Raw genomic sequence first — 23409 nt, forward strand, 5'->3', positions numbered from 1 at the left:
AAATTATGAATATGTTCACCCTGACAACAATAGAGCCAGGATGTTGATTATACTAAAACCAGACCAGGTTATAAAATAGGATTGTGCTGTAAAACAAGTGTAGTAAAAATAACTAGATGTCCCAGTGCTTCTTCACTTCTTTTCAGATCTGCATGTAAATGCCGATGTTTACGCAGATTGAGCGACTGTTAGCCACTGGACATGCGCAAAAGCCACACTGCACATGTGCAGTGATTGAACTGCAATTACGTTTGCACAGAGGGTTCACTCAAAATGAGTGACAGGTAGTCAGCATTTGGTGGAACAGGGAGAGGCTAGAGAAATGCAGGAATGTCAGACCATTTAAACACGGTTTTCTGGGCATACAAAAATTAACCACTGCATCCTTGCTCCTTTTATCTCTTAGTCTGATATGAACATGCCCATTCTTTTAAATATAGAAATACAATCATAAGAATCTTCTCTAGCTGGTACAGACACAATCCCTGTAAAATAACTCAGTCTCCAATTATTCCCTTCATGCTGGGCTTTGTACACTTGTTCCATCATTTTCACCAAAGTGGTAAGAAGAGCTTTGTTAGAATTTCTAATAGGGTCAGCTTTACTAGGGATCTGATTATCTTCCTCCTCAACATTAGGCTGTTGTACGGTGGAGAAGGTCACCTCCTGCGCTTTTGGAAATGCAATTTGCAATCTCTATTTTCGCCCCTCGAATCAGAGCAGGAATCCTCTTCATTTCCAATTGATTACATTTTCTTCAATCACAAGAGCGCTGGTATCTAGTAACCTGGTCTCAGTAACTCAGGCACAGTGATAAGAATCTGAATTATTTCCTCACCAGTGACCTTTTTGAAATATACCTGTAAGGTGAAACCATTTTCTGTCATTTTGTTAGTTCTTCACACCACCTCCTTATTTCTTCTGGTGACAACACTGCCATGGCGCTAGCTTAGTGGATAGCACTGAGTGTGGTTTTGATAATCTCAGCAGTGCCTCCAATGTAATACCCCTTTCATACATGTCTGGACTGTAGTGCCATGTTGTAGTGGTGAATTTGTAACTGGTATATCTGTTACCTTCCTTGATTTCTGGCAGTGCCTCCACCTGAATCTTTACAGGCCATGGAGTAGGTAATGTTTTTTTTATCCACCAGAGATCAATTCAGGAAACTTCTGTCCCAATACCTTGTAACCCCAATATTTAGCTTATATGAGACACACATATCCTGCTGCTAAAACTGCCATGGTACATTTATTAACTCTAATAGGGTCCTAGTTTTGAAAATGTGCGAGTATTGAGCTACAGTCAGGTCCATAAATATTGGGACATTGACAGAATTTTCATATTTTGGCCTCTATTCACCACCACAATGGCTTTGAAATGAAACAAACAAGATGTGCTTTAACTGCAGACTTTCAGATTTAATTTGAGGGTAATTACATCCAAATCAGGTGAACGGTGTAGGAATTACAACAGTTTCTATATGTGCCTCCCACTTTTTAAGGGGCCAAAAGTAATGGGACAAACTAAACAATCCTAAATCTAACTTTCACTTTTTAATACTTTGTTGCAAAACCTTTGCAGGCAATTACAGCCTGAAATCTGGAATGCATAGACATCACCAGACGCTGGGTTTCATCCCTGGTGATGCTCTGCCAGGCCTCTACTGCAAATGTCTTCAGTTTCTGCTTGTTCTTGGGGCATTTTCCCTTCAGTTTTGTCTTCATCAAGTGAAATGCATGCTCAATTGGATTCAGGTCAGGGGATTGACTTGGCCATTGCATAACATTCCACTTTTTAGCCTTAAAAAACTCTTTGGTTGCTTTTGCAGTATGCTTCGGGTCATTGTCCATCTGCACTGTGAAGTGCCGTCCAATGAGTTCTGAAGCATTTGACTGAATATGAGCATATAATATTGCCTGAAACACCTCAGAATTCATTCTGCTGCTTTTGTCAGTAGTCACATCATCAATAAATACAAGGGAACCAGTTCCATTGGCAGCCATACATGCCCACGCCATGACACTCCACCACCATGCTTCACTGATTAGGTGGTATGTTTTGGATCATGAGCAGTTCCTTTCCTTTTCCATACTCTTCTCTTCCCATCACTCTGGTACAAGTTGATCTTTGTCTCATCTGTCCATAGGATGTTGTTCCAGAACTGTAATGGCTTTTTTAGATGTTGTTTGGCAAACTCTAATCTGGTCTTCCTGTTTTTGTGGCTCACCAATGGTTTACATCTTGTGGTGAACCCTCTATATTCACTCTTGTGAAGTCTTCTCTTGATTGTTGACTTTGACACATATACACCTACCTCCTGGAGAGTGTTCTTGATTTGGCCAACTGTTGTGAAGGGGTTTTTCTTCACCAGGGAAATAATTCTTCTGTCATCCACCACAGTTGTTTTCAGTGGTCTTCCAGGTCTTTTGGTGTTGCTGAGCTCTCCGGTGCGTTCTTTCTTTTTAAGAATGTTCCAAACAGTTGATTTGGCCACACCTAATGTTTTTGCTATCTCTCTGATGGGTTTGTTTTGATTTTTCAGCCTAATGATGGCTTGCTTCACTGATAATGACAGCTCTTTGGATCTCATAATGAGAGTCGACAGCAACTGATTCCAAATGCAAATGTCACACCAAGAATCAACTCCAGACCTTTCACCTGCTTAATTGATAATGAAATAACGAGGGAATAGCCCACACCTGTCCATGAAATAGCTTTTGAGTTGACAGTCCCATTACTTTTGGCCCCTTAAAAAGTGGGAGGCACATATAGAAACCATTGTAATTCCTACACCGTTCACCTGATTTGGATGTAATTACCCTCAAATTAATCTGAAAGTCTGCAGTTAAAGCACATCTTGTTTGTTTCATTTCAAAGCCATTGTGGTGGTGAATAGAGGCCAAAATATGAAAATTCTGTCAATGTCCCAATATTTATGGACCTGACTGTATGTAATAGGGTGCGAGAACATGCAAACTCGCATGTGTCTCACACCCACGCAACCACAATGTCAAAACTCGCATCCAAATATTTACCAATCAATACAACTCGGCCAATGTAATAGAGTGTGAGTGTTTAACTTGTACACAATAGTGACCTAAAACTCAGACCTGCTACAGGCTAGCGAGTATAGCCAGAGCAAGTCCGAGTTACACAGAAACATGCAGATCCCTGAGATCCTTGCATTCTTCTGTGTTAAAAAATAGTAAATTGTTAAAAATCACAATAAAATGGGGGTTCCTCCCTAAAAGCACAACCAGCATAAGGCTTTTCTGAGCCAGTCAAGGTTGTGAAAATACAGGGAGAAAAAAAAGTAGGGTTCCCCTGTATTTTCATCAACCAGCAGCAGGCTTAGTGAGCCAGTCCTGGTTGACCAATATATAAGGGACAAAATGAGTAGGGGGTCCCCTGTATTTTCCACAACCAGCACCGGACTCTTTCTAGTGGGGGTGTAATGCCGCAGCCGGGGCCTCTTCCACTGCATCCCACAGCCAAAGCATTCAGCACCTGTCTGCTAGTCAGCCCAGCCTGAGGATCACTAGGGAAGTGGAACCCCCCAATAAAGGGGTTCTGCCACTCCATTGCACCCCAGGCCTAAGCTGATAGCCCTGGGCTATTCCCAGAACCCCTGGGTGGTGGGTCTTGGGTTGATTGTGTAAAAAATAAAAAAAAATAGGTCCCAGCAAGCCTACCCTGCATGCTGGTACTTGGAGAACCACAACTACCAACATGCACTCACACATACTCGCCTACGATCCCTGTAGCCATTCACATTCTCTTGTCCATGAGGCATCCAAGACACCTGTAAAAAAAAATGTCAGAACAACTGTCTGTAATGCATTAAGCAAAAGGACATCCTCTCACTGGACATCACTCTTGAGTGGGGACTGACCGGTCAACAGTTAAGCCAGCAGTATCCAGGACTGAAAGGTCTTTTGTGCTTCACTATTTCCACACTGAAAGGCGGTTGGCTGCATCATTTTAGGTTTGATGATCCAGGGATACTACACCATTGTGATGGTGATATATGCTGATTAAATGTTATTTTATGTCAGTGTGATGTGTTAATAAACATCATGTGTTACTTTTGATAATATTGCACTGTTTCATAAGAAAATTTAGATAATATTCACTGTCAGCATAACAAAGGTCAAAGAAACTGCAATACAATCACAAATATAAATATAAAGTCACAAGCAAATTTGTGAATTCCCCCAACACATTTCATCCCTTTTGGGACTTATTCATGGGCAAATGGCTGCTGGTGTGCAAATAGCTGCTGGTGTCCTCTTACTGTGCTTTATAGTCAGTGTCCTCATTTGTAATCCTGGTTTGCGGTAACGAATTGCACTTCCTGGTTTTGGCTTTCACGTATGCACAGTGGGTACCTGTTCTCTATGTGTCACTGCGCCTGTCCAGTCCTGTCCACAGACATTCATTTCATCAGCGGTTTGGTGGATTCTCAATAAGTTCTCTTGTATCACCCAATGGCCAGTATCGCCATTGTTAGTAATCCGGGCTTCACCTGTGGTGGTGACCATCTTTGGTTGGTCCATATTCCATTGATTAGTCCTTTTATATCCAGCAATCTGTATTGCTTATACATAGCCTAATATTGGGGATGTGTTGCTTCTGTGTGGATAGGAAGTAGCATAATGTAAGAATAGTGTTCCACAAATATGTGATCATATACTATTAGCATCTACTAGAGATGTGTGACCTGTTTTGATTTTGGATCTTTATCTCCTCGTGTTATGGATCTGGATTGGTTTTGCCAAAACCACCCCTTGCGTGTTTAGTTTTGGTTTTGGATCTGTATTTTTTCTTAAAAAAAAATCATAAAAAAAGCTAAAATCACATAATTCTGGCCTGTTTTTGTCCCTACAGTATTATTAACCTCAATAACATTTATTTAAAGTAATTTTCAGTCAATTTTGACCACCTCACAGCTCACATTATTGATTTTTTCATCTAGCTTAGGGCAAAAAGGTTGCATCCAGATAGCTGGCTGATTAAGCTAAGCGACAGCAGAGGGCATCACTAACATATGGCAGTTCAGCTTTGAACATGGCACAGAGTGGCGTTGCAGTGGTAGACAGGATGGCAGTTTGATAAACTATATGACCCCTAGAAATTTTAAAAACCAAGAATGTTTTCCTTAACTAGGTCAGAGGCCCAATGGAGTTGGAAGATGTTTATGGACTGAAGACAGGAAAAGGATGGAAGGATTGCTTAGTTTTTAATTTATTTAATTTAATGTTTTGATTCTTTAAAAAAAATATGAGGGAAGATCAATCTAGGATCAAGTTCTTTAGATCCTAAAAGACATCTTTGATCTAGAGGTTTTTTAATTTTATACATCTTATAAAAAAATGAGGGCCTTGCTTGTGGAGGTGCTGCTAGAACACAGAGGAACACAGATTCTCTTTTAATTCAGAGTTTCCTTTATTCTTAGTCATAACCATTTCTTATTCTTGGGTACACATTATTTACAGGTGATGGGAACGGCCATGGGAACCAGGTTTGTACCCAGCTATGCAAATCTATACATGGGGGACTTTGAAGAAACCCATGTGTGGGGGAGTGGCTGGGTGGAGAACCTGGTTTTCTATGGCCATTATAGAGACGATTTGTTTTTCATTTGGGATGGGGACTTATTTTCTGAAACTTCCTTTGTCACTTTTCTTAACACTAATTCTCATAACCTTCATTTCACTCACACTTTTGATAGTCATCGAGTAAATTTTTTGGACCTGACTCTCGAGATTCATGATGGAAAAATGATCACCTCAAACTATACAAAACCCGTCAATACGGATGCCTATTTACTTAATGATAGTGCTCACTGCGCTCTGTGGAAACATAATATACCCAAGGGGCACTTCATTCGTCTTTGACGCAACTGCTCCACGGTAGATAGATATTCACTTCAAGCCAGAGATATGATCAATACCTTTAAGTCACAAGGGTACCGCGAAGTATTATTAGAAAAGGCATATACAGAGTTCCTGGACATGAATAGGGACACACTTTTATGTCTAAAAAGAATAAAAATCAATAAAAACCAAGATTTGGACAGAGAAAAGGGACAAGATAGGGATCGTAAACAAAAAATGGCAGCTGCTCAATCAATCTGGCAGTACGTTTCAGGGAAAAGGGATGGGTCATACCAAGTAAAAGAACCCCTTAGTGTTAGGGAGTGCTAGTGACAGAGAAGCCTATGTATTTGCTAATGCATGCAACTAATATATCTGAATTTCTATTACCATATAGTCTTCATATATTGTTGTAAGTATAATTTAGTGTGCTGAGGAACAACAGGGGATTAACCCCCCTTTTTTTTTACAAGATAGGGATCTTGCCTTCATCAATAAATACAACAATGGTTTCATCTCCCGAAACTACAGGGTCCTAACACAATACAACATTCTTTGTGATCTGTTACCATCTTACCCCCATGTCACCTTCCAGATCACTTAATTGTATACTGGCACTTAGCTATATAGAGCAAATAAAGGAGAACAAGATTGTAAATCAAATACAGATTGGTTCAAGCTGGTTGACTTCTAGAGACCCCTAGGATTTTATAGATGTGGCAAACCAAGGTGTACCATGTGTTCCCACATGGCCAGGCAAACCACAGAAATTAATCTACCATTCACAGGGGGGAATTATATATTCAATTCCTTTATGAACTGTGATTCTAAGTACATTATTTATCTACGGTCTTGTGAATGCAGCCTACTTTATGTTGGCCACACTATTAGATACTTGAGGACCCAATTTATGGATCATTGGTGCAATATTATAAATCGTAGTACACTACATAGTGTCCCCAGACAATTTAACACCAAAAATAAAAGTGATCCTTCTTGTTAGAAAATGGTAGGTCTACAATTGCACTGACCTAGAGGGGTGGAAATAGATTCAATAAATTATGTAGTAGAAAGGTCTTTTGGATGCTTAATTTTAACTCTCTGCACCCCAAAGGTTTGAATGAGTCAATGGAACTTAATTCTGTCATAACCTAAAGTTCTTTAAAATTATATTCATTTCTTAACTTCTTTAGGTTATTTTCTGGTTATTTTATATGATTATCATTCTTTTATTTTTACTTTATTTTTTATCTTTTAATTATTATATATTTTATAATAATTATTATATATTTTTAATTATTATATATTTATAATATATTTATAATAATCTTTAAATTTATAATTATTTAATTTTATTTACTTCATATTTTAGTTGGTGATACATTTTATTATTCAGTTAAAATTATTGATAATCTAGTAATTTATACAAATTTATATATTGTGACAAATTTTAAGATTAAGTACGCTGTTCATTTTATCTATCTAGAAGTGATATTTCACCTGGTGGCATGAACCAATTCTTTAGATCTGCATGTTAATTCTAAATATTTAGAATGTACTACAACTTTCTAAGTGCTATGCTGCTTCAAATATTTATCTCTCCTGATATCAGTTTCCTAGCCGATTTCCCCTGATGTAGTTGGAATCCCCTATCACATGATCAGGTCCAAACACATGAGCGGAACCCAAGGGGACCTAACACGTGTTCTATTGATGTGTTTTTGCTTACTTCCATCTTGATTGGACAATGTCGGACCACGTGACCTGAGATAATCACGTGATTGGGAGTACAGAACTATAGAAAGATTCAGATCAATACTTATGATGTGAGAAGGTAAAACTTTGATAGTTTTGCTTTTAAACAGTATATTTTATTCTGTGTACATTGCCCATATTCCAAAGATTAAGTAGGATTGCCTCCTAAACTTTTTCTTTAGAGTTTGATGGACGTTTTTTAATGTTTCTTATTAATTACATGTGTTTTGAATATCTAAGTATCTGTTGGGTATATAAGGGTAGCTCTCTGACCCACACTACATACTCCTGATGAAGCTGAGCAGTCATTGCTGAGCAAAACGCATTGAAACCCATCACTACTACCCAACTGGACTTTTAAAGATCTGTTGGATTTGTTGGATTTATACTCTGTCCCTGGATTAACCCTTTGATTAACTCCTGCAGCCTTGGATTCTTCCTTGTTGATTGTGCTTCAGCCTTTGTATTCTAATTGCTGGATGCCAGAGGACTTCCTAACAGCTATTTCAGCCAAAAACTGGTAATGTTGTGATGCTACTATTAATTTATTGTGCTTCAGCCTACACTCTCTAATTGCTGGATGCCAGAGGACTTCCTAACAGTTATTTCAGCCATTAACTAGTAATGTTGGGTTGCCATTAGTAACCTTTTTGGGACTATATGGAGAGCGCTCTTATTCCAACTTTTGTATCCATTGATGGCCTTTGGTGAATGTATTAGAATTTATTTATTTTATTTTAGGACAATTTAGTTTATTATTATTTTTAATTTTTGATTGTTAAAATGTATATTGAGATGCTATATGCATGTTCTTATGGTTTATATGAAATTTGTTCTATGCACTGAAGTGCCGATTTTAGTATAATAAATTACCAATTGGTTGTTTTTTTTACATAAACCGTCCATCTGTAATTGATTTATAACACTATAGCACTGGTTTTTCTATTTTTGTGCTGCTAGAACATACTGTAAACAGACATTTACTAGTTTGTACTCACGGAGGTTGTTAGGTATAATGGGACCAAGACTTGTTGTTTACATCAGAAGAAAGCAGCCTGTAGTTCCCCAGCTGAATTAGAACTCCCAGCATCTGTGATGTTTGCTGGGCCTACTGGAAGTTATTTGTCAACAACAGGTGGCATGCTTCAGGTTACCTCAGCCTGCTTTACGCACTGTATGTACCATGTAAATATATTTGTATGTGACCAATATACACAACTAATTTTTGTATTAAACGTATTTGCCCTTTATTGCACACATCCTGGCAGGGGTTGCCGGAGTGTCTATCGACAGTATGTTGATCGACAATGTACCGATCGACAAACTAAGATCGACAACTAATAGTTAGACATGGTCATTTGACAGACAAAGTAATAATCGGCACCTATGATTAATAGGCAATAACAGGATCAACTAAATCACAAGCTCAACATTACATTTGTTTCACAACAAATCAATAACTATGCATCGACTCACATGTGATCGACATATACAACCTAAACATAACACAGATAGACATACACAAGATCGACAAAAGTCTATCATATAAAGATCGACAGTAAGGAGATTGACATGCAAAATCGTTCAATGAAACATCGACAACAAAGAGTATATACTCAAAATAAATGAGAGGGCTGGCATCGGCGTTGGAACATTATACTTGGAGAGAAGAACTGGATGTATACAGATTGTTAAATTGTTTCTTGATGGAGCAACATGTAACCATACGCAATATTGAAAAAATCACAGCAAATGTTCCTCGCACCCCAGAAAAATGTGACACCAAAGCACATGAAACTGCTATGCGCACATGTGTTGCACAATTGGGTATTGTGGATAATATGGAATTTCTACGTGGAATTACCTACCATTTAAATTTACATCCTTGATTAAGCACCGATTGCTAAAGTTCCCTCCTTATATATTTGGTTCACAATTTTGAGTAATGTGCAGTGCTTAGTGGCGCTCAAAAATACAAGATAAACAAACTCCATATACTAACAATTTATTAAATATAATTTAAAATATTATCCACAAATGTATATCTCCCGGGAGTATTAAAGTGAATAGTAGTAGAAAATAAACACATGAATAAAAATAAAAATTAAATAAAAACAGTCTATTCTTGCAAAAATACAAAGGTTGCACTGTTAAGGTTGATTGTAATCATAAGTAGCGAAACTCAGAATAAACACAGTAACAAAAGTCTCTAGTGTCAATCTGGGAGCATGTTACTTAAAATATGCCTTTGGTTATCGTTCCATATTTGTTAGATGTAAAAAGACACAGTAATGATGATAATTCAGAGTCTCTGGACTTTTATCCGCTTGGGTAAATATTGTATATACTCACAGATGAAGAGTAAGTGAGTTTCAAACTCCAAACTGAATCTCTAACTGTTAAATGAGCTAATCCAGAAAACTCGCGCTGCCGAATGTCTTTTACTGGGGAGCTGCAGACTCACCCAGTAAAATAACAGATCAATGTGCTCCTCTGACGGTTGTCTGTGATAGCGGACACCAGACTCAAATTCAATAGTCCCGCCGATGGCAGATGTGAATAACAGTCAGTCCTCACGCTGTATGGAGGATCTATCTCACACAGATGGCTAATTGTGTAGTGACTAGCCAGACAGCACACCACAGCACTCCAGCTGGCGTGCGGTCACTGGGTGGATATCACGGGCTGAACCTCGGCAAATAACCCACAGTGACAGAGGTTTCCATGTTGACAGAGACCCAAGGTGTATTGTCCAATCCAAAGAACAGTCAGAGAAGTCAGAGTAAAGTGCAGCACAGTGCAGCAGGGATAGCACCTGTACCTTCAACGCGGTTCTCCATGTACCACGGCTTTCTCAAGAAGCAGGTGCATCCAGATAGAGGGCTAATGGTCTCCATTTATTCACTCCTCTTACTTAAAGACAGGTGTTTAGTGTTTTAGATAATTATTGTTCTTTAATGAGAAGGTGTTCCATAATGTTCATTATAGATAAAAAAAACCAATAATAGAAATCCTTAATGAAATCTTACCATAATCAAAATATATAATAAATAAAATAAATTGAAAATATAAATAAAAAAATATAAATAAAAATAAAAACATAAATAGAAACATATAACTAGCTGTGTCCACATGTAATTAATGCAAATATTTGATGATAATTAAAATGCATGGACATGTAGCCATCTATACAAATACCCACATACATAAATATATACAAAATATACAGTACTATGTACCCACTATGTTACAGACCCAGTTGACATTGACTGTTGACACAGAGTCTTTGAGTGCAGTGGAGCCACTCCTGGAATATCAATTACAGGACTCAACATCTGAAATAATCACCTGAGACTGTCTGGGTGATGAGCAGCAATAGGACATAGATATACGCATGTGCACCTGGTAATCTCTCCGTGCTGTCTCTTATACCAACCGTGGATTGTTGTTTTAACAGGTAATTTTTTTCTTTTTCCCCAAAACACACTCTTCTGCGTCTCTTTTCTAATGATTCTGTTAAAATTTGGGTGGGATAAATATTATTTAGACATAATTATTTATCAATTCCTCATCTAAACAACTTGTGTTGATTAAAGCTAACAATTTTACATTTTCCATGAAAAATTGCATAAAAATTTCCATAAAAATTACAGGAAACTGATAATTTGCACTTTAAATATCAGTCCCCATTATTAACAACACGGGGACTACGATATGACCCCTATGTAATAAAATTCAAAAATGCAATGATTTCAGAGTTTAGCACATGGAGTTTACAACCTATGTAGATCTTGCAAACAACTCTTTGTCTATGGGGTGTCCAGGAACAGGAGAGCCATCTCTGGACCTCTCCCCCTGTAGCCACTAGTAAGTCCCGGAGGCTGACGCAGTGCGCATGTGCAGCATCAGCTTCTTCCGTGACAGTCTTTCACTTCATTGAAAGACTTCTCTGAAATGCCGGGGCCGTAATTAGTAGGGACAGCGGTTACCGCATCCGCTGTCCTGACGAGTTCCAGGTACTACATAGCAGGTATTTTTTTTTAAATATAAAAATATTATCGCCTAGTTACACCTTTAACAATTGGCTTCAGTACCGCCATTATTAATACATAGGCCTCTCATTTGCAGATTTTAAATCTTACCCTTTTTTATTGCACTTCAATTCCTCACCTGTCTGTGGAGCTGTTATTGTTGCTTTTTTCCTTGATATGAAATTCTTTGGAGGAATTTTGTATCTAAAGCTCTTGTGTACTTTTCATATATATATAAATTTATGAACAAAAAAAATTAAATGTAAATTAAAGTTTTTATCCAAATTTATAACATACTATTGATTCTGCTTGCTAAGGCTTGGAAAGAGATTGGGCCTGATTCAGAGCCGTTCGCAATTTGTGGACGTTCGTTCAGGAAAAGGGGGTGGCTATTCAAATGAACCGTTCGCTCTTTGCGGTCTGTTGATGCCTCCATGTCTGAACGAGCGAACAAAACCTGCGGCCGCTATTTTGTAAAGAACGCCCCCTGGCCGCTCGCATCATATGTCATGTCCGCTATTTAATAGATTAATCGAGTACATCGAACAGCGTATGAGCTGCTCGCTATTCTTGTGGCTGGTTTTTCCTACCACAATCTTGCGAGCAGTTCTGGCTCTAAAATAACCAAGTGACGTGGTCGATGACGCTGCTTTTTAAATTATGCACACCCATAAAACGCCCGTTTTGACCTTTAAGCACGCCTGCGTTCGGATCTCCACTCCCTGTTTTCAAGCACCTTCCCCTGTTACCACCCACATACGCCTCATCCTGTCACTCAAAATAGCAGGCACTCGCTATATAGCGAACAAATGATTTCTGGCCACACTGACTGGTTCGCGCATGCGTATTACAAACCATACGCATGCGCAGATGTGAAAACATCGCTCAGAGCGAGCAAACGGCCGCTTACGAGCGGCTCTGAATCAGGCCCATAATGTGGATTAAGATATACATATTAACTGATATAAAATATTAAATGAATATTTTCACTTTCGTAAAAAAATTTTTTTTTAAATGAAATAAGAAAAATTGGGGTTGATTTAAATACATCCACTAGAAATCTCTCTCAAGGGATTAGAACATAAACCTCTTAGTATTCTAAAAAATAAATATACATTCCAAAAGTATACCTTATCCGCTGGTGCTTGGTATTTTGTCATCTTGTACCGTTTGAAAGTGTTGTTCCAACTTCTCCCAATCTTTCTGAAGTTTGCGACTGGATTGGATTTTCTCATTTGTTCACCTCTTACAGTCCCTAAGCCTCTTTTTACGGCTATCTGCACTACGTTTAATACCCTCCGTTTTAGAAATGCTCTTTGAAATTTCTTCCCAGATTGATTTTTTAAACTTATGGTGGACATTATAAGATTCAGCACCAAAGAGATGACAGGTATTGAAAATGTGTGGGACACGGCTCCTGTCACTGAGGAGAAGTTGGCACATTGGTGGCACCCCTCACAAACGCACCCCCCTTGTGACGCACCTGCATTTTATATACACCATTCACATCGCAATCAGCATGGAAGCAATCCACATGCCAGCACCCCCCATCCCCTCCATGCCTAGTGTAATAACAGAGAGACTGATGATAGCTAAGCACACTTACCGATACAATGTAGCAGAGATGGCATACTATTTACATGCTACCTACTTTTGCCTATGGGTGCTCATACCTTGAACCAGAACTGTAACTAGACATTGTGTTACCCTGTGCCAGAAAAAGCATCGCTGGTCCCACGCATATCGTGAACATAGACAGTGTGCACTGCAGGCAGCAGAAAAAAGAGGCGTGATTTCCTAAGGAAGCCTGTAAACACACAGAATAGAAACAATTTACATCACACCAAACAGTAGTGCACCTTATGCACATTACACTACATAATAGTCAACTTTATCCAAATTACACAATATTAGTAGTGCCCTTTACACATTATGCCAAACAGTACAAATTCACAAATTCCCCCATTATGCATTATGCCCAGATGTGGGCAGCACAGACGGTGTAATGGTTAGCGTTACTGCCTCACAGCACTGAGATTGTGTTTTTAGCAGTGCAAAGAAGGAGCCCAGTGCACCGTTACTGGAATACATTGCAGCTGGCAGCGTAGATGAGAGGCAAGGGGGTGATCGTAGGTGAAGGTGTCTAGTTCAGCCCACAGGGCATGTCTCCTCTGTGCAGGAGCACAGGGCCCACAAGCATAATTAGGGCCCTGCCTTAAACTTTCAATTATAACATTAACTGTGTAAGATAGCACGCCAACTTCAGAGAGAATATACGTTTCTGCATTAACCACTATACAGCAGGCTCCTAATATATTTGTGCATCATTATACCAGGTTCACTGTGAACTCCTAACATACAGTATGAGTACAGGACATTATGTTGCAATTCTAACAACCTGAGTTGAGATACAAATTAACAATTGTTAAAGGTGTCATTGCTAAGATTTTGGGGCCCCATAACTAAGTAATTATTTAATGAACTTTTATTCTTTTCATTCTTTTTGTTGGTCATATTGTTACAGGTTGAGTCTCCCATATCCAAATATTCCGAAATACGGAATATTCTGAAATACGGAATATTTTTTGCATGACTGAGAAAGTAAAACCTTTGCTTTCTGATGGTTAAATGTACACAAACTTTGTTTAAAGCACAAATTATTAAAAATATAGTACAAAATAACCTTCAGGCTGTGTGTATAAGGTATATATGAAGAATAAATTAATTTTATGTATGTACACATACTTTTTTTGATGCACAAAATTATTAAAAATATATTCTAAAATGACCTTCAGGCTGTGTATAAGGTGTATATAACACATAAATGTATTCTGTGCGTATATTGGGGTCCCATTCTCAAGATATTTCATTATTTTATGCAAATATTCCAAAATACAGAGTATTCCGATATCCAAAATACCCCTGGTCCCAAGCATTTTGGATATGGGAGACTCAACCTGTACTACGTGATAGATATTTATTGAATATTTGATTTCTATATATATCTTTCTTTATGTTTTTTATTTATTTCTGTACTGATTATCTTTAAACCAGCCTCCCTACAAGTGAAAGCGCTCCATATGAGAATAGGTTTTCCCAGTTGTTTTATAGGGTTAGCTCCTAAGTGGTAGCAGAAGTACATCTGAAGGATTTGTTGAATTAGTAATAGATATTTTTGATATATCTCCTCCAGTTTGTTTTGTGGTAAATTAGCTTTGGATTTAATGAATTGCCGGGGTTTGCAATGACGAGGGGCGTCCAGGGTGAGACTGCTAGGAATTGGCAGCTGTGTCTAGGCTTAGACAGCCAGGATCAGATGGCAGAGTGTGGGCTTAAACAGATAGGCATTTTGGGGAGTCTGGAGAGGAGGTGGAGGACTAGGGAATAGGTGCTGGCACTTCATTTTTGCAGCTGCATTTAGATCTGGATTGGCAGCTGTATATCGATCTGTCCTATGTCGATCTCTTCATTGTCGATCTTATCACTAGATTAATTCATAATGTCGATCTATCCTGTGTCGATATCAATATTGTCGATCTATAAAATGGATATTAGCAAAATGCCGATCTCTTGATTGGCGATCTTGCATGTGTCGATATATTCATTGTCGATCTCATCAATGTCTTATCACTATTGAGTTTAACAATTTATTGCCGATCTAATTACTATATCTAACATATGTATTAAATGTGTGAAATATCGATCTAGTGTCATAGATGATAACAACATTGTCGATCTCTTGTTACTGCAGATCTTATAATTGACGATCTAATGACCCACTAGAACTAACGGTGGTGATCTATTCTATTATTGTCTAACTTTACACCGTCGATGCGCTAATTCCCACCCCTTACCCATATTCAACAAACTCCAGAAACTGGAAGTTTTTGGAGTTTGTTTGTGGGAACTTACAACAATGTGAAGGAGGTACGGGTTACAACAAGGGAACCATTCAGATCCCTCTGTCCCACTATAGCCTTGCTCCCCGTCCAAAGGTGATCTTGACAAAGTAGCCTTTACACCTAGCAATTAGCTGTGAAAGTGTCAGTAATAAGGCTCACAGGAGGTTGTTTTTAAAGCAACTTTCCCACAACCAGAGCAAAATTGAATAGCTCCAGTACTTTAGTATCCATTGCCGCAATGGGATGCAATCAGCATACCGGCAGGCGGGCTATATCCCCACACTACCATCCCGACATGGGACTAAAGATAGGCGTCAAAATCCTGACGCCTATCATCAGCCCCACAATGGAAACCCGACACCCGGTTTAGAGAACGAAGGTATGCCGGGTGTCTTAGCGTCTAGCCGTGTGGGGGGAAGGTTAGGTTTAGGGACCCCCAGGGGGACTTAGGGTTAGGCACCCCTGGAAGGGTTAGGGTAGGGGAAGGGGGGTTAGGGTTAGGCACCACTAGGGGAGGATAAGGCATCCCCCTGGGAGGGTTAGGTTTAGGTTGCGGGGACGGGGGGGGTTAGGTTTAGGCACTAGGGGGAGGTTAGGGTTAGGCACTAGGGGGAGGTTAGGGTTAGGCACTAGGGGGAGGTTAGGGTTAGGGGGGAGAGGGGAGGGTTAGGGTACTTACTGCAACTGTCAGGATTTCGACCCACCAGGCTGCCGTTGTTTGCATATGATCCGGCTGCTAAACAGTCGTCGGCATTACATAACGATTCCTGCCGCAATCTGTGGCTGGATAATGAATACGTCTCCATGAGATGTGCACAGTGAACTATGATTACTTTGATATATATACATATATATATATTTATTACATTTGTATTGATATATACAGTGTAGCAGTTCATATTATAATGATTTATTGTATTAATGTGACATTGTAGATTGCTATTAAAATTGCATGCATTTTAAATCACTTATATACTGTATTTCTAAAGAATTAGAGTGTAATAGTATATTTATTTGCCACTGCCAAGTAAAGGTCCAAGGACCTCATTCAGACCCGCTCGCAAGCGCCGAGAGCTCACAAGCGGGTCGATGTTTAGGGCCTACGCACGCGCAGCGGCCGCACTGTGAGTGCGCAAGCCCCGGAGTGAGAGAGAAATTCTCTCACTCCGGAGCTCACTACAAAAGGGGCGGCTGTCAATGTTGATCGACAGCTTATCCCGTTTTGTAGGTGTGGCGGGGGAGTGGTTTCACAAACGGAGGCGCTTGCCGTTTTGTGGGCGGCCGCACCGACATCAGCATTGATGTCAGCGGGGAGCTTCCCGCTCGATCACCAACCTTAGAGCCTCATCGCAAGCCCCAATGGTCGCGATGGTCTTAAATGTATAGTGATGAAGACTTGAACTTTGATAATTGTCAACAATGTTTTCATCCAATGACATGTTTAATACAAAGTGTCTTCTCTTTAATAAGTAAACTTTAATCAGAAATAGTTGGATATGGTTCTGTTATGCCGCATATCCGCTACGCGTCAGTGTAAAGACTGATATCGTTATCATTTAGACATGTACTAACTGCATAGTGCCCGCACTGAATGATATATCGTTCAGTGCAGGCACCTACCCTCATCCCCAAACATGGCCATCCTGACGATATCGTCAGGTTGACAGCATGTTCGGGCGATGAGTGATGTCGGCAACGACCAGCGTGAATGCGAAACGCTGGTCGTTGACAAGATTTTGCTGCACGATAACGATATTGTTATCATTCAGTCGTCCATTAATATTGCGGATACAAGGCTTTAGTCCGACTGGAAACAGAATAGCAGAAAATAAATACTGTAAACTGCTTCCTAAATGCAATGGGGGGAAGACCCTCTAGCAGTTATATTGTATTAATGTCTCCTGTTGTTGTCTGTCCCAGGTAAAAGAAGCTGTGTTGGGGAAAATATGGCTAAAATGGAGATTTTTCTGTTCTTCACAACACTGCTGCAGAACTTCACATTCCAGGCTCCTCCCGGAGCGCAGCTGGACATCACCCCTGCATTTGGGGCTACTAACGCCCCCAAACCTCATGAGATCTGTGCTATACCTCGCAGATAGAACGTGCTTTCAGACAAACTCATTTGCAAATGCTGTATGTCCTGTTTGTCTAGAATTGTAACATCTAATTTTAAATATGTATAAAACAAAAAGAGGACTCTTGTGGGGCACTCTTACATATGACACTGTTCGTAAACGTAAAGTATAACTTTTATTATGTGTACAGTATATTAAAAATATGTAGAGGAATAAATCGGTGAATATTACTGGCTGTAATCCCTAATAATGAAAATATACATTTTTCCTAAGGGACTCTGAATTTCCCATTTTACCATTTTGAAGATAAAACTCGACCAATGTGAGAGGTTACTGCTTAACGCTCATATTTTCTAAACTCTCACCCTATTACATTTAGCCCCTTATGTTTTAGGGAATGCTTGGATGAGCAGACATCTCTGAATCTGGCTCTTAGTCAATAGATAATGTAAATAATAAATTTAAGGGCCTCATTTTTCTCAAGAAGTATTTAAACCTGTGGCGTCCCGTCCCAGATGATATGTGCACCAATCAGCCAGATTACAAAAACATCATAAGGTGTGCAGGGGGATTTTTTAAATTTTTTTTTTATATTTTAATAATCTTTACTATAGTTAATTTTGTGCATAAGTTTCTATTTAAGGTTATTGCTTGCATTTGTCCAAAAAGAATCAGAGATACGCTGTTTTTTTCTCTAATTTTCAGATGCAGAACGTGAGGCCTGAGTGGAAACAGGCAGTCGGGCCATATGAGGCACTACTTATGCCAAACGTTGCAGTCCCTAAACAGGCCCACCAATATATTTAATTCATTTTTGTTCATCTTTTTGGTGAATTAAAAAAAAATAATAATAAAACACCTAAATTGTTTAAAATAAATATTTTATGTTTGAATATATCACGTGTTGTGTATTTATTATAAGTTAGCTTAGTATAAGTTTAGAAGTAATGGAGGCTGATTTTGCATTGCAATGCTGAACGAAGATTCCCAATTAAAGGAAGTCTGTACAGGCACAGGACCCATTCTACGAGTGAGAAGAATGGTTCCTGCCTAAACTGATTGACAGGCAGAGGCATTTAATAGGTGGGACGGGGCTGTGCGGTGTGCCAGCAAACATTTTCCAGGAGTGGCAAGGGCTGGAACTGCGTCGATGGTTGCACATACTTGCCGACATTCAGCTCCCTCCTACCGGGAGAGAGGTGAATGCCTGCATTCTGTGGGTGGCGTGGCCGGGCTATGATGCCATTTTGGGGGCGGGGCCAGGGCGTGACCGCACGATCGTGTCTTCGTGGCCCCGCCCCCTCTTTACAATGCCGAAAAAAGGCATTGTGATGCAGGGGGCAGAGCCACAATGACGCGATTCAGCGCGAAACGCGTCATCGGTCACCCCCCGCTGTGGGGTTTTTTACTAGTAGTCTGGGAGGGTAGGCGGCAGCCGGGAGGCTTGCCTGCCTTTACGGGGGGTCGGGAGCGGCACCCGATATTCGGGAGGCTCGCGACCAAATCGGGAGAGTAGGCAAGCCTGTGGTTTCTGTTTCTTGGTCTTGCAAGCTTTCTAGCCTGAGTAAGGTGAGTCTTACTCAGCAGTCTGATGGCCTGACACCTTCCACCATCGTGACCCCTGGATCGCTAAAGTGATCCCAGCAGGAGGTGTCGGACATCCATTCCTGCAGTGCTGGCCTCCCAAATGCTGAAATGGGTGTCTGACACCTCCTGCTGCATTTGCAATTTTGCAAGGGCAAATTGTGTAACTTTCTGCGTGCCTTTATTTTAATTAAAATTATTTTTGTAAATTTTTTTTATAAAAGGCAAATATATACGTATTTTTTTTTCTTGTGTGTATTGTTGATACTGTAGATAATGGGGGTGATTCAGCATCAGACGGAATTTCAAAGCTGCATGCAGGCTATAGATATGATGTGTGCATGCAGGCAGATTTGCAATTTCGCCCTTGTCAATATGCAAATGCAGCAGGAGGTGTATGATACCCCCCTGCTATATTTGCGAACCCACCAAAGCAACTGAGGCCCTGATTCAGAGCCGGATGCTCTGACAGAGCATTCGCTCTGAATCAGGGCCATCCCTCCTACTATTTGGAGCGGCCTCCTGGCCGCTCACATAGCTGTTGGTGACCACCCACAACTATAGCGAGCAGCCAAAATGATGGTCGCGATGGTCAAGACCATCACGACCATCGGGCTTGCGACGAGACCCTTGCGGTAGGGTCTCACTGCCGCAAGCCCTGCAGTGCTTTTGGCTCTATCAGAGCCGAAAGCACTCCCACTGACATCACTAGTGATGTCAGTGGTGCCGGCCCCAGACGGTAGGCGTTCCAATGGGAACGCCTCCGTCTGGGCAGCCACGCCCCCGGCACGCCCACCAAAGGGGGCATGCTGTCAATCACCATCGACAGCACGCCCCCTTTGGTGCGAGACCCATAATGCCGCCTCCGTCGTGTGCATGCGCACTTGGGCAACATCGACCCGCTTGCGAGCGCTCAGCGCTCGCGAGCGGGTCTGAATCAGGCCCTGAGATCGCAGGCTGGGATCACCATTGTGACCAATGGTCGACAGTCGCAATGGTGGATGGTGCCGGCCCTCCAGGCAGCTGAGTACAGTAAGCCTCAGCTTACTCAGGCTGGCCGGCTTGCGAGGCCAGGAAACTGCAGCAGAATCATCGAAGGGGCTGCGTGAGTTTACACAGGACCCATTCTGCACAGTCATAGTGCACACAGATGGAAATCCAAACATTTTATAAAAAGTGCTTATTTGTACATTTTAATTAATAAATTTTAAAATTAATTAATTGTAAAATTATAAATTGTAAATGTAAGAAATCTGTCTGTTTTAGACACATATGTTGTACTCATTCGCACACAACAGATTGATAGGGAAAAGAAATGCCTTTGAACAACAAGTCTTTTCATGTTGGTTATTAGCCTTGATTAGTAAAGTAGCCAGATCAAAGGGATAATTAGCATTAATTATGTGTGCACAACAAACAGTTATTACAACAAGAGCATCGGTTGCTGTGAGAAGACTAGTTCAGATCCTTAGATATACAGGTACTGCGATCAGTTGCGATCATTCCTGGTTGCACTTGCGTTTCATTTTTCTATTGCGATTGCTTATGGACTAGCTAATGCTATCGCAAATACATACGCAACTGCGTATGGGAGGGTGTTTCCTGACTCCGTCGCACTTCTGCGTTTCATTGTAGGTTTGTGCATACGCTCTTGCAATAGCGATCCTTGCTGAATCAAGCCCTTAGATTCTCTCCATATAGAAGGTATTTTAAAAATGGAGGACCTCATTCAGAGTCGGTCGAAGCGGCCGCACGGTCGTACGCCACTGATGTTCGCTATACTGCGCATGCGTAAAGTTCGCAAACTAGCCGCTACGAATAGAAATTTCTCTCTCCTTGAACACAGCCAGGTCGGTAGTTTGAGTGACAGATGGAGGCGTTTGTGGGTGGTAACCGGGGAAGGTGCTTGAAAACGGGGGAGTGGAGATCCGAACGCAGGCGTGCCTAATTATGCGAATGGCGTTTTATGGGAGTGCATACGGTTTATGGGAGTGCATAATTAACAAAGTAGTGTCATGGCACATGTGACATGGGAGGTTTTTACACTGACATGATCGTAGAGCTTAAGAGAGAGTATGGTCAACCTTAAGCTCTACGACCAGTTCCGATGGTACCCGATGGTCTCGATTAATCCTTATATGCCCGGAGATGACGTGTAATGTGTACGAGAAGGGGGCGTATTTTTTTGTCTTCCGTCGCTTCCTCCCTTTGGTCGGCCAGCTACCGATCCGAACTTAGGGACGCAACTTGCGAGGGAATCATTTGCATATCCGGCCCCTTTTCCCGTACGACCGAGCGGCCGCTTCGACCGACTCTGAATGAGGTCCTGAGAGTCTGCTCATCATAACTTATCTTTTGCTAAGAAACATCATTTAGACGGAAGGTCTGATAAACATTAAACAATATATTGGATGATTTGTCATTTTGAAGCAATTTAGAATGACATATCATCCACATCTTCTAATGTATACACACAATCGCGTGTTCACATGTGTCGTTCATTGCATATTCTCATCTGCTGTGCTGTATGTCAGAAGATACCTGTAACAATTGTGAGCAAATCGTGTAGTGCATTCACCCAACTGGATGACCACGCAATATATTTTTCTGTTCTGGCCTCTGAAGACATCACCCTAAGCCACTCCAGTATCCTCCCACGCTTCTCTGCTTGTCTCTGCTTCACAAACAAGTTCTGGCCAGGAACAGCAGAAACATGTGGTTGGACCACAGACCAGCGTTTTTTAGAACTACAGTATGTAATAGCCTGCAAATTGCAGGCATCAGCGAGTTTGTGCGAGACTAACCAATGTTTTAAAGTAGAAGTCATTTAAAAGGCAATACTAGGGCGCCCTGTTCACTGCATACCATCACGGGCGTGTCGCACTTTGGGTGATACCATTACGTGAGACGTGTCGCGGGGTTGATGAGGTCACTTTAAAAGGAGTGGCGCCTGTGCTATTTAGGATGAGCGATGACAGTGACGTATACTTCCGCCCTGTCCAGGACATCCTGGTGAGAGCTCCACGTGGGAGCTATGATGGCTGTTGTCGGCTTGCTGGATCAGGTAATAGCACTGATGTGCTAGGTGTGTGTATTTTGATTTTTAGGCTAGCATTGATGGCATGTTTCACGCTTAGATCTATGGGCCTGATTCAGAGCCGGACGCTCTTTGAGAGCGCTCGTTCTGAATCAAGGTGTCCCTTTTTTTTTTTAAAGACGGCCTCCTAGCCGCTCGCATAGCTGTGGGTGACAGCTATGCGAGCAGGAAGTCCACCTACTGACATCACAAGTGATGTCAGTAGGGCCACCCAGAAACGGCAGGCGTTCCTTCGGGAACGCCTCCATTTGTGTAGCCACCCCCACGCTCCGCCTACAAAATGGGGCGAGCTGTCGATAACCATCAAAAGCTGCCCTTTTTGTAGTGAGTCCCGGAGCGAGAGAAATTCTCGCTCCGGGGCTTGCGCATGTGCATGCTGGAGCCGACTCTGGCTTGCGCATGCGCAGTGGGGAACCATCGACCCGCTTGCGAGCGCTGTGTGCTCGCGAGTGCGTCTGAATCAGGTCCAATATCCCTGCTCACATTGTCACACATAGGTATTAGTGATGGTTGATGGATTTATGGCCCTGATTCAGAGCCGGACGCTCTGACAGAGCGCTCGCTCTGAATCAGGGCCGTCCTTCTTGATTTTTAGAGCGGCCTCCTGGCCGCTCATATAGCTGTGGGTGACCACCCACAGCTAGTGCGAGCGGCCAGGATGATGGTTGCAATGGCCAAAACCATCACGACCATCGGGGCTTGCGACGAGACCCTTGTGGTAGGGTCTCATGGCTGCAAGCCCAAAAGAGCTTCTGGCTCTAATAGAGCCGGAAGCTCTCCTACTGACATCACTGGTGATGTCAGTGGGGCCGCCCATAAACGGCAGGCGTTCGCTTGGGAACGCCTCTGTTTGTGAAGCCACCCCGCCACGCCTCCAAAACGGTGCGAGCTGTCGAACAAAATTGACAGACGCCCCCTTTTGGTGCAAGACCCGGAGGGACGGAGCGCTCGTCGCTAGCTGGGTCTCGCGCATGCGCACATCGGATTTTTCCCTCCAAAAAAACGGAACTCAGAAAGAGGCTGAGTTCCGTTTTTTTGGAGGGAAAAATCCGAACTCAACGTGCAAACTCGAACCTATCCGAGCCT

General features: G+C 41.4%; 1 protein-coding gene across 1 annotated transcript in view; it reads left to right on the forward strand.

Annotated features, from left to right (window-relative positions):
• Positions 1–17666, forward strand: part of LOC148533753 (cytochrome P450 2K1-like) — a 37268-nt gene extending 19602 nt beyond the window's left edge. The window contains exon 6 of the mRNA XM_088467240.1: positions 17488–17666. Coding sequence (XP_088323366.1) covers positions 17488–17666 — 179 coding nt within the window. The remainder of the gene's footprint in view (positions 1–17487) is intronic.
• Positions 17667–23409: the final 5743 nt, after the last annotated feature.

This window comes from Taudactylus pleione, unplaced genomic scaffold, assembly GCF_031769625.1.
Source record: "Taudactylus pleione unplaced genomic scaffold, aTauple2 ptg000070l, whole genome shotgun sequence".
Taxonomy (NCBI): Eukaryota; Metazoa; Chordata; class Amphibia; order Anura; family Myobatrachidae; genus Taudactylus; species Taudactylus pleione.